General features: G+C 42.5%; 1 protein-coding gene across 1 annotated transcript in view; it reads right to left on the bottom strand.

Moving 5' to 3' along the window:
* Positions 1–12,854, bottom strand: part of CACNA2D3 (calcium voltage-gated channel auxiliary subunit alpha2delta 3) — a 781,826-nt gene that overhangs the window by 74,549 nt on the left and 694,423 nt on the right. Inside the window, exons 28-30 of the mRNA XM_029243037.1 lie at positions 9,298–9,359; positions 7,960–8,004; positions 1,576–1,638 (exon numbers count right to left, since the gene is read on the bottom strand). Coding sequence (XP_029098870.1) covers positions 1,576–1,638; positions 7,960–8,004; positions 9,298–9,359 — 170 coding nt within the window. The remainder of the gene's footprint in view (positions 1–1,575; positions 1,639–7,959; positions 8,005–9,297; positions 9,360–12,854) is intronic.

The raw sequence follows: 12,854 nt of genomic DNA, 5'->3' as shown, positions 1-12,854 counted from the left end.
TGCATTTAAAATCTCACAACATGGGCTTCCCTGGTGGTGCAGTGGTTGAGAATCCGCCTGCCAGTGCAGGGGACATGGGTTCGATCCCTGGTCTGGGAAGATCCTGTATGTTGCGGAGCAGCTAAGCCCGTGTGCCACAACTACTGAGCCTGCGCTCTAGAGCCCACGAACCACAACTACTGAGCCCACGTGCCACAACTACTGAAGCCCGCGCCCCTAGAGCCCACGCTCTGCAACAAGAGAAGCCACCACGATGAGAAGCCCGCGCACTGCCACGAAGAGTAGCCCCCGCTTGCCACAACCGGAGAAAGCCCGCACGCAGCAATGAAGACCCAACGCAGCCAGAAACAATAAATAAATAAAATAAAATAATAAAATAAATAAATTGATAAAAAGAAAATCCCACAGTGTTCTCATAGATAAGAGGGGAAACTGAAGCACAGTTCCACATGTTACCTGGAGCCCGTGTTCACAAATTAACAAGCCATTGAGCTTAGACACTAAGGAGTCATACTTAAAGGCAATTAATTAATTTATTAGGCATTAATGGGTCTATCGCACTGTTGACTATTAAAATATTTTAAATGATTTAAATGAGACTTCATTATAAAATGCTAGTATCCTCAAATATTAGAGTTAGAAGAAGCCTCCTTTAGTCAACCATCCTCCTTTTATAGAGCCCGCCAGGAGTCCCTGGCGGGTTAAGTGATGCACCCAAGATCCCAAAACTAGTTGAGGAAGAGAGCTTGCATCAGAAACCATCCGCCTCCACCTCTGGTGTTACTTTACTACACCACAGTGCTAAACTTGTCTGGATTTGACTTTCTTTTAACATGCTAATTTCATTTCTAATTGCAGAAAAAGTTGTCAGCCACCAAGTTTTAAAGGAGAAACCCGTGTTTCTCTATTACAATGCTATTGATTTTAACTCTTATTTTGATTTCCAAATATCAGCGGAGCTTTCTTTGCTGAGCGCCCTAGCTTGGTTTCTTTCCATCTCTCCCTCCTGCCCCTGTACTGCACACAGCTCAATCAAATGAAAAACATTCTTCCTCTATATGTGGATTCCTGTCCCCCTGTGTTGAGAACCCAAGTTAATCCTTGAGCTCAGATAACTAATTTTTAAAAAGTAAGAACCAGAAAGAAAGCCATAAAGAATAATTACGTTGGCATACATAAATACATACATATATTTGTGTGTATATATAAATTACATAAAGATAAAATATCAAAATATTAAAAGGAGGACACCTCCTTAAAATTGCCCAAACTCTTTCAGGCACCTCCATATCAAGGCAAAGAGTTCCATAAATTGAACATTTTATGAGTGAGGGAGCAGACCCTGGGCTCTGCACCCGCCCCCCACCTCTCCTCTCCGGAGGTAAAATCTCTTTGGGGCCTGCTGAGAAGTAGGCTGTGACATTCTTAAAGGGATGGAAATAAGGTTTTATAATCTTCTGCTATTACCTCTTAAATACAGATCATGTCTCAAAGTTTCAACACCATAATTTGTTCCCCCAGACCCAAGCACAGTCTGGGATCCTTACTTTGAGTAGGTAGAAATTTCTCACTCACTTGTGTGTAGTCTTCAGACACCAGAATGAATCCATTATTGTCTATGAGGTAACAGTTCACAGTCTAGAAAATAAAAACACCACAGTTTCAACTTTGGGTTCTCAGACTGCTTTTACTCGAAATGACATACTTCCAACCTGAGAGACACCTATTTTAGGCTGTTTTGGGAGAACTGGAAATGCCTGCTGGCTCTAGGAGTTAAGGCTATGGTTAAGCTAACCCCAGCATTTACCCTTCAAAACTAATTAACAAAAATAAAACACGAAGCAAGCCTTGAACATCCCAGGTTAGGATAAAAAGAATATACATTTTAAAGTTATGCATTATAGTTTATCTTCCTTTTAAAAAATTTTTATGACCTGAATAATATTTCCCAGGAACAAAGTGTCCAGAGGCCCCCGAGCCTGTACTCATGGTGGTTGAGGTACAGCCTGTTTTGAAAGCAAAACGCCAGCACAATGCCATTACTTTAATGATGTATTAAAGAAAACACCGTGTCAGCTCAGAAGACCATCAGGGGACCAGGTAATATTTTTTAATTTGTTGATAGACTTAGGCAGGAGGGAAGGGGCAGAACTTCTGTTAAAGGGTCCCCTCAGGCCTCCTAAAGGTTTTCAAACTGTGTTTTTAATTGGGAGTTGGATTTGGGGGCAGGGCTGTTAGCTTTTGGTAGCTCAGATTTATACATTGTAGCAAGGTAAGCCCAAACCTCTGCTTCCCCCACGCTACTTTAATCTCAAGTGAATGATTTGCTACAGGCTAAGTCTTAATTACAGTGCTGTGGAGTTTAAATTTAAGGTTTAATTCCGTCCTTGATGTAACTCAGTTTCTATTTATTGCAGCTTTACATACCGACTGCAACATTTAATTTGTAACATATCTTTACCCTGAGCTAAATTCCCCTAGCTCCAGACCACTGCAGGGCTGGTGTTTTCTGGGACATTTACCTATCTGTGTAGTCGATTTTAGTGAGGCACAAAAGTATAGCAGTAAGTTGGTCAGAAAGATGCATCCTTTATTAGTAGGCAATGGTGGAGAATCGGCAGAAAATTAAAAGCCCTGCTAGCATCTTTTAGAAATGAGTCGGCTGCTTTGGTGAGCAAGCGTTTCTCTTGGTTATCCCAAGGGGCCAGATGAATGACTTGGTCACACTCTTGCTATTCAAAGAAGCTCTTAGCTGCAAGGAGACCACTTTGTCCCTGGTGGTAGTCTTGACAAACGTTCTCCTTTTTTAGGACACAGCACTATGAAAGCACTCATAGAGTTCTGCTGTCCAATATGGCAGCCACGAGCTACATGCAGAGTTAAGCTTAATTTTAAGTTAATTGGGTCATATTAGACAAATCTATACCCTTGTTTATTTGAGTATCCTGATTGTCATTTTGCAGATATAGACCCTGATGCAAAGGGAGGTTAACCTCCTTTCAGTCATACATGTTGAGCATAGAAGTGGCCTCCATATTAAAATACTGACTCTCCAAATCCTTGCAATTGCATAGAGATCCAAAGTCATCATAACTCACCCTCTATCCCTAATTATAAAGTGAGTGCCTACTCAGACATCCCTAGCCAACTGGTATTGCTGCTATTAGACCTACATCTTTGGTCAATCTCTGTTCATCTAATGTTGTAAATATTAGACAGTATAAAGCAAATAGATTATAAAATCAACTGAAATCTTCGGAAAGAGGCAATATTTCATGAAGTCTATGAAAGTGATATTGGAGATCAGCTCCAACCACACAGGAAGCTGTTGGCACATTAGTATCTGTCAGAAGCAACACGTGAAGAAAACATCACCACAGATAACACAAGAGATGCTTCCGAAGAGAATGATTTCAAAAGCAAGGGACTAAGAGAAGCTCCTGGGGAAACTGATCGAACTCCACTACATTTGACCTTCCTTGTGATCAACTCTGAGAAAATCAAATATAAAGTGAAGGATTCTATATTGTGATTTTTATAATTTTATCAGAAATATTATACTCCCTACTCCCAAGCCAAATGTGTCCTTTGTTTATAGAATTAGAGTATGACTGCAATTATAATTTAAATTTGTTAAATAAAATAAATGTATTTTCACCATTTCCACTTTATTTAGAGACAAAGCTTCAATGAAATGTTTCATTATTTGCCATTAATGTTCGTTTCTTTCCCCACCCTCATTTCTTGGAAATGAGGACCTCCGTGCTCCTTATAATGGCCAGCACTGGGTGGAATTAAGGTTGGATTGGCCATTAGGAGACTCACTTCTCAGGTATCCACCTTTGCTCCTACTCTCTTCTGGTGTGGAAGGCACAGAGGGGAAAGTAAGAAACAGATATTGCCAACACTGTGATTGACAAATCACTGAGAAGATCATAGGATGCTGTGTCATTGATGTAGAACTGGGTCCCTTAATCTGAAAGGTGTCATTTAGTTTTCATTATAGACAATATTGCTATGTTAGGGATATTTAGTCTCTGTAAAGACTTCATAAACAGACCTTCCTTGATTAAATTATCGGGAAGTATGGTGGAATGGAGTAAGGCCACTAGAGCAAAGCGAGCAGGGTACTGGGTTATGAAACAGGACAGAATTAGCCAGATTCCAGCCTGATAAATTGTTTTCTCTGTCTCTTTACAATAAATAGCCAATCACCTTCTCCATACTCCCTCCTCCAGTAAAAGTAAGTAGAAGAGATACTTTCTCAGCTTTACCTCACTATGCTACTTCTGCCCCAAATTAGATACTATGCTACTTTGTATCTCTATGCTACTTTCTACTATGCTACTTTGTATCTCTCAGAAGGAGTCTGCCCAGAGCCCTGTCCCAAGGGTAGACTGACAGGCTGAAGGGCTTGGGGAAACCAGGAGCTCTAAGTTTTGACAGATACTGTAAGCAACCACTCCACAGCCACCTGTGACAAAACATGTAAAGATGAGGTTGTTTGAAAAATGCAGAGACAAAGACAGAGTGGGTGAGAGAAGTTGTCTTTTTTTAAAAAGGTATCTTTCTTCAACTACTTGATGACCCAATATTGCTCAGAGAAGTCCTATTCCAGGCCACAAAGGCAGGTCAGGTAGATATCTGAGGTTTAGAGCCCCAAACCAGATGATGGGAATTGGGCAGTCACAGATAGAAAGGAAAGCTGGGGAGAAAGTGTACTTGGGGGTGAGAAACACAGCACCAGCCTGTGTTACCTGGAAGGTTACCTGTGTTACCTGAGGCTAAGACACTAGCTTGAGAATCAGAGACTTTGACACTTGCTATCAGTGTGACCTTGAGCAAAGCCTTTTAACACTCCCAGTCTCAGTTTCCTTATCTGAATGATGGAGACAGCAACAACTATTTCAGAGGAGCGGTGAGAAGATTAAGTAGGCCAGTGAGTACAAACTGCTGAGCACAGAGCAAGGTGCATAGTGAGTACCTGAAGGACTTGTGCTTGTGTCTATTCAGCATATGATGTTTATTGGTTACCTACTGTGTGCCCTCTTTATAAGTATCCTACTGCTGCAAATTGAGTTTCTCAGAAAGGGAAGTTGTTACATAGTTTATAGCAAGAGGCTGGGGAGGCAAGTCAGCTGATAAGCGTGTGCGCTCATCTCCCCTGCTAACCAGTTGGCTCCTGGAGGACAGGGGCTATTTCTGACTCTGCATCCCATTGACTGCCCGGGTGTTGGAGGTACCAGGCACGTAAGGAGGGCTCAGTAAACGTGTCTTGAAGGAATGAGTCAGTGTGTGAGAGGCTGCCTCTTAGGTTCTGAAGTTAACGTTTGCCTTGGGTGGAATGGAGCTCCTTAAAGTCGTCAGTCAGGCCCATGGCCAGGCCCTCCATGAAGATGTATCTACAAGCCAGGAAGACATCTGGCCATACCGACTCCACCCACTGGCCCAGGGCACTCTAGCCAAGGCCCAGGGAGGCCACTGTTGGGAGAGACAGAGGGGCTGGAGTGGATCCAAGGCAAAGCATGTCTGATAAGTCTGTGGGAGTTGGGCCAGGTCTTCAGTACAGAGGAGAAGCCAGAAGCATGTGAACTTAATGAGCCCCCACAGCTGTTTTTAATGGGGACCTGATCACTCGAGGGCAGTTTGGGGAGTGGAGGGACATGGCCTCAAAGACTTAATTAAAAGCTATGAAAGGGGAATGACACGTGGAAAGAGTCTGCTGAAAGGATGGAAAGGGGCCTGGCTTTTCCATTTAAAACGATGTCAACTGCTTGCCTGAAGCCAAAATTTAGAGTCAAAATGGGAAATGGATGATAGTTTCAAAGTGCAAAATGAGCATCAGATCAAGTTCAGCAATCCAGCAAATTCCATGCTTAATTTTCAAAGTGTGTGAACTTTTAAAATGATATTTGAATGGGGGTCCATCCCAATGGCTGCTAAAGGAGATCATTAGTAGTGAGGAAGGCATGCCCAAGTGGAAACTATCATTGCCCGAAGTGTATATGTGGTTGCCGTCTGAGGTTTTAGGTTCAGGTGAGCCACTACTCTAAGGGAAGAACACTTCTGCAGACGTTTTTGTTTGATAGCTAATGTTTACTGAGTGCTTACCATTCGCCAGGAGCTGTGCTATACAGTTTTCATATATTATCTCATTCATCTTCATCATTACTCTGTCAGGTAGGTGTTTCTACCCCCATTGTATAGTTGAGGAAACAAAGGCAAGGCTTATTACTGTCAGAGTCACAGTTTGAAGCTATTCTAACTCCACAGCCTATACCTTTAACCACTATGCTAGACCACCTGTGAAATCAGTTACTGAACAACTAATATATATTGTATGTTTTGAAGTCTAAGTGGGAATCCATTTCCACTTATTTCTATATATGAGAGTGCACAGAGGCAGTGTGGGTTGTAGGAACACTGCCTCTAACTTTATTCATCAAATTATTCAACCAACTATTCATCCATCCATCCAACCAATCAACTAGAAACCAATCAATCAACCAACCCAACTATCCAAAACACCATCAATCACACTAGCCAACCAACCATCCATCCAGTCACCCAACTAACCAACCGTCCTCAGTTCCTTTACCACAAATAGGGATTAGTAATTGTACAAGTAAAGGGCTTAACATAGGGTCTTGTGACACTGATTAATCAATATTATTGTTGAGCTGAACACTCCAGTAAGACAATTAATGCCTCAAAGACAGAGGAGAGGTTTGAAGCCACTTGACTATCCTACGAATGGCATCCCCAAACTTACTGAAAGGGTGTTGATCATAAAACATCATAGGGTACTCTTTCCTACAGGAAAATTATTTTTGATCTGATGTTCAGGAAAAATTGGGGTTTTGCTGAAAAGCTGATTGATTAGTTTTTACTCTTTGGATAGTAACTCATACAGCAATTATGTTTTGTTTTGTTTTTTTAAACTGGCAGCCAGATCTTCGGGGACTGAGCATTTTGTACTTTAGCTTCACCCTGGACTCCCTTTTATATTTCTCTACTTGTCTTTGCTTCACCTACTTTTTGGAAATATACTTCTAATCTATGTTTTCTGAGTTAGAATTACGTTTGGTTAGGATTTCTTTAATCCCTGTGGTGACCAGAAGGAATATGAATGTGTGATCATTTATAAGTTCCAGTTTATGTATTGACTAATGGTTTGGCTGACTCAGAGAGAGGAAGGCTGCCTAAGCCAAAGTGAAAGGCCACTTCACACCTGCTTGATCCAAAATGTGGGGCAGAAGATACATGGGATTGGATGCTATAAAAACTTAAATCTGATGGACAGACTTAGGACAGTGGTAATCTTTTTTCTTCTATTGCTCATGTGTGGAATTCAAATTCCTCCTCCCAAGATTGAGGGAGAGGGAGAGAGATAAAGAGAAAGAAAGAAGGGAGGGAAAAGGAGTTGTAGGAGGGAAGCATTATGCTAGAATGCAACATTCTGAGTTTTCAACTCTTAGATTTTTGGCTTATTACATGAAATTAAGCAAGTCATTTTATTTCTCTGATCCTCAGTTTCTCCCTCTGCAAAATGGGTCATATATTCCTATCCATTTCATTGGGTAGTTAAGAAGATGAAAAGAGGTACCACATGGGGAGAAAACTTTGAGAGTTGTAATATGAGTTTCAAATGGCAGTAATTTGTATCGTTTTTTATAAAATGCCAAAGTCCCAGTAGGGCTGTTCGTGGGACATTTATATCACATTTCTCCAGCTCTCATAAACTATCTGATTGGGAGAAGAAAGAAAAAGAAAGAAACAAAGCAAATGTCCTTGGGTTTTTGGAGATTGGTCCAGAGCAATCTGTTAGACCTGGCTCTGTGAGACATTCCCCCTGTGAGAAAACACCCTTAGTCATCCAGCCACTCCACCACCACCCGCCTCCGCCCCTGCCACCCCCAACTTGATTAGGGCAGACACAGGGCCAGGAGGCCATCATACCTCATCATCACAGCTGATAGAGCATTTGCCATCCAGAGAGGCGCACTGTGGGGTGAGGGGGAAACAAAAGGAAACGTGTCATTTGGACACACCAGAGTCTGCTATGACTGCCACTTAGTTACTCAAGGACAGCCTATCAAAGTCCTAGCCTGTTATGTAAATTTCATCCAAAGGGAATGTACTCTCTAGGATGAGTACCAGCTCTAAACAGTAATATAAAAGACAATTTGGGGACTTCCTGGTAGCACAGTGGTTAAGAATCTGCCTGCCAATGCAGGGGACACGGGTTCAAGCCCTGGTCCAGGAAGATCCCACATGCCCCGGAGCAACTAAGCCCGTGCACCACAACTACCAAGCCTGCATTCTAGAGCCCGTGAGCCACAACTGCTGAGCCCACGTGCCACAACTACTGAAGTCCATGTGCCTAGAGCCCGTGCTCCGCAACAAGAGAAGCCACTGCAATGAGAAGCCAGCCAGCTCACTGCAATTAGAGGAAGCTCGCGCAACAAAGACCCAACGCAGCCAAAAATAAATAAATTTATTTTTTAAAAAAGACAATTTTGGGGTAACAGGGCCCTTTTTCATTTTAATTTATGTTGTCCAATTTAATTTATGCTTCATTCAATATTGATGTCTTTTTAAGACCTCAAATCTTTGAGTAACAAGAAATATAATTATGTATTCATTTAATTTTAAATTAACCCCCAGTGACTTTTTTTTAAAACTCCTGTCTGTGTTCTTGGTACATAGTTTCGTAAAGTATCTTCATTTAAGAAATGATATACCATTTCAACATTTAGAATTGGACAGATGGAGGCAAATTATGTGTTGCCATTTCTGCTGAATTACTGAACAAATACCACTGAGATTACTTAGTACAGAATGTATAGTGCAAGTAAAGAATGTTCCCAGATTATCCAAGGCAGAGAAGCCCTTGGCCAAAGAAGGCATGCTTAGTCTAACCTAGTTATGCAAAAGCCTTCAAAAGAGATTCACAAATAAGTAATTGGGCACCACAAGATTAAAAGAAGGTCACTATGAAAATCTGCAAAAGTCCCCAATACTTAGAAGAAACGCTTCTCTTTTAGAAGGTCACTAGTTTGATCTCACAATTACAACTGTTTGCAGGAGCAAATTCCCTGCTTTCCCAGCATGTGGTGTCTAACACGCTGTCAGCCCTTTACTTTGCAGTGAAATGAAAGGTAATCTGAGCAGCCCAGCAGTTCATCTTACAAATATTCATCGGAAATCTGGCACTTTTAGGCTCCGGGTACTCAAATGTGAACACCTGTAAAATAACAGTGTCGCTAATGCTTCAACGTGCTGATTATAACTTACCTGTCTGCTGGCAGTCCAGAACTTCCTTTGGAAAAATTCAAGTTTCATCTGAATGCCTACAGCTTGGACAAATTATAAATAAAACATGGCATTAGAGATCTCTTTACACAATTATTTAAGATTATCATTGAAAATTATCTGTCAAGGTAAGATGCTGATGTCAGCATATCAGATAAGAACACTTAAAAACTAAATTTACAGGGAAGCATACAACTAAAACATTTTATCTTTCAGGTAAGGAATTTTCAAGGTTACCTGTACTCATAGAACTCTTGACAGAACAAACTGAGCACAGTGCAGATGGCTCTTTGGAGAGATGTTACTTGAGTGTTTCTAAAATTCATATACTTGTGGTCACCACCCTCCCCAGCACAGCTGAAAACAGGAATGGAAATAAGAAGGATATTCAGAAGATCACGCTTTCTTCAGGGTTCCCCTTTCTGTTATCATTGCATGAACTTGCATGCCTAAAATGTGTACTCTGCATATATTTTGAGATATGAAACTTGAAAAGTGCTTGTCCTGAGGCTGGTGTTTGGAAGCAAGTCACTCAGCCATGATGTGACTTTGTTGAACTGTCCCCCAGCATCCACATCTCAGTGATCTTCTCTCCCCAGGAACTCTGGTGGAATTATATAGTTCTTTGCTTGTCTGTGGAAAGTTCCCTAAGGCAACAGTGAATGCTACTTCTAGTAAGAGAAATGTGCAGAAATGGAAGAGGTTAAGAAAGTGATTTGAAACTCTGGGAAGAAGAATTCGGTGGAGCCTCAGAACTAGGCAATGAACAAGCTCAGAATATTTCTCTCTATGAAGTCAAGACAAAGTAACTCTTGAAACCATTTTCGAAAGTACTCAAGTCAGGGAAAAAAGCTCGTCAGATGGTGAGAAAACTTTAGAGGAGATGGAAAGAAAGAATGAGACTCTGTGCTGGACACACTGCACTCCCCAAGGGACACCATTTAGCCCTGGGCAGTTTTGCAAACTTCAGTCCATTGCACACAACTTCCCCAATTTTTGCCATATCCTTACACCACCAGTATTGTTGTTTATCTTTCCACATGTTTTTTCTTTTGCTGAAATACCTACAGTAACTTCAATCTACATAATAATACCTATCAAAAGAGATACACAATTACCAAAACAACAACAACAACAACAACAACAAAGAAAAACCAAGTTCACTCATATACTTTTATGTGGCCACCATGTTAGATGCCCCCCACCAACTCCCACCTTGGGTAAACATTCTTCTGCTGGCTTCTGGAACTTGAAGATTTATGAAGGTCTTGGGCTGTTACCCTTATAAGTTCCAAGTGCATTTCTACTTCCTAAACAAATTGTTGGAGCAAGACCTGAGAGTCAAAGTTAACTGGGATATGTACACTTAGAGAGACTCATCCTCTATCTTTGCACTTAGAATGTCAGACTCTAGGGTAAGAGTAGAGCTAAGCATGGCTGTAACATGCAGAATGGAAGACTCTGAAATGCACCATTTCAGCACTCTGGGTTCATCCCGCTTTGCCCAAAGTGTCTTCCATCTTCCGGAGCACAAGCTCCCCAGGGACAGGGACATGTTGTTGCTCCCTACTGGATCCCTGCCTCCAGCAAGGTGCCAAGCACATAGATGACTCACTGGTAAATGATTGCTTTTTTAGAAAAACTGTTCAGGTGATAGTATAGTCAGTAGATGGATGGATGGATAGATAGATAGATAAACGTCAGTGTGAATTATAATCATACCTGAATAAAGGTTTTTCAGTGGCAGTTCTCAACACATTAGAACCATCTGGGGGACTTCAAAAACACATTCTGATGCCTGGTGCCTTCCCCCTCCACACTAAGACCATTTAAATCAGAATTTCTGGGAGTGGAGCCTAGGCATGGGTATGTTTAAAAAGCACCTCAGGTGATCTGAATGTGCAGCCGGGGCTGAGCTAGGCTACTCCACAGGCCTTACTGCAGATAGCAAGTTGGCTATGGAGGACCTACCACGATATGGGCCATTTGGTCAGACTATAGCATAAACTGCTCTTCCTAGCCCTGGAGAAAATTTCAGAGAGTACCTGAAGGAGGCTGATATTGAAGCCTGAAGGCTGTTCACTGCAGTTTCAAATGAATCTTGTCTTCCAAAATGCCTGACGATCCATATCCCTATTGGAGATGAACCAACTGAGGAAGCTATAAACCAAAGTGCTGGCTGGGTTTTTAGTCAGATCCACCAGCAGGCAGAGGTAAGAGCCTGACCTGGACTTAAGAAGGGGCTTGAGGCAAGTATCTCTGGTTCTACCAAACACAGGGAGGGATGAGAGAAAGCTGACCTCAGAGCAGAAGGCCTTAAAACTGTTGTGACGTTCAATCACTGGTATCTAAGGGGAGGGAGGAAAACGAGTTTTCTCTTCCTCCGTGTGTATCTCTGCAGGCCAAGGTCAACAGCCACGGCAGGCTTCGAGACACAACAGGATAAAAGCAGAGGGTTCCTTGAGAGAGTCACCCCACGGTGACCTTTCTATGGTGTTTCTATTCCCAGCAACCCAGAGCTGCCCCTGGCCTACCCATTGTCTACTGAGTTCCCCTGTCAGTCACCCATGCCCTTTCTGAGCACCCTTCCCATTCTCTGATGGAGGCCCTGTTTTCACCTCTCTAATGAAGCTAGCTGCTCCCTCCTGGGTGTTTATCCATCTCACATACTTGCAGCCTGCTATCATCTGCCCCTTTCGGTCTGTATTCCAGCTCCTCACAGTGCTTTAATCTTGCTTCATGAGTCAGTCCCTCCATCCCATTAATCATGCAGGCTGCTGCTCTCTGATCTCCCTCCAGCAGGCTGCATCCTCTCCCTGGTCCTGATGCTCTAAACTAGACACTACTTCCTCACTCCTCACTCACTCCCTGTCTGGGCCATGAGGTCGATGCCAAAGGACTCCCAGACAGTCTTGATTATAATGGATCTGCTCCATTTTGCCCTGGCTGTGTTTTTTGTTGCCCACATCCCTTCCAGCAACTCTGGCCCATGGTTTCCCACTTCCGGGTTTGTAGTACGTTCACCTACAAGTTAATATACTTCTCTATGATTAAGAGATTCACAAGCCCATTGGTGGGTCAATGTCATGACCATTTGTTCAGTGGCGCTTTCTATGCCAAGCTCTAAGCTGGGTGCTAAGGGGAATGAGACCACATGCTCCCTCAGAGTCTATGTGGGGAGTGGCCACGTGGTAAAAGCAACATCAGAGGCTTAAACAGAGAACTATGGGGCACAGAGGATGGGGCAGACTTGGCCTGGGGGAATCGGTAAGAACTTTGTGTAAGATAAAGCATGGAGATCTAACTCATAGAAAAAGTAAGAACAGAGGAAAGATGAGAATCAAGTGCAGAAACAGCACAGGCAAAAGGATGGAGCCTTTCCAAAGACCATACTGTCTTCTGAGGCTTGAAAGAATGTGAGTGGGGGAGATGGTTGTGCAGGCTGAGGTCAAATGGAAAATGGTCTTGAATGTCAGGCCAACACACCTGAAGAGTATCCTGTAGGCCAAGAGTTGGCCCAAGGGCCAAATTTAGCCTCT

This window comes from Monodon monoceros, unplaced genomic scaffold (assembly GCF_005190385.1).
Source record: "Monodon monoceros isolate NGI ecotype Baffin Bay Population unplaced genomic scaffold, NGI_Narwhal_1 Super_Scaffold_3, whole genome shotgun sequence".
Lineage (NCBI taxonomy): Eukaryota > Metazoa > Chordata > Mammalia > Artiodactyla > Monodontidae > Monodon > Monodon monoceros.
Note: the sequence above shows the minus strand (reverse complement) of the source record. Positions and strands in the feature narration are given on the sequence as shown.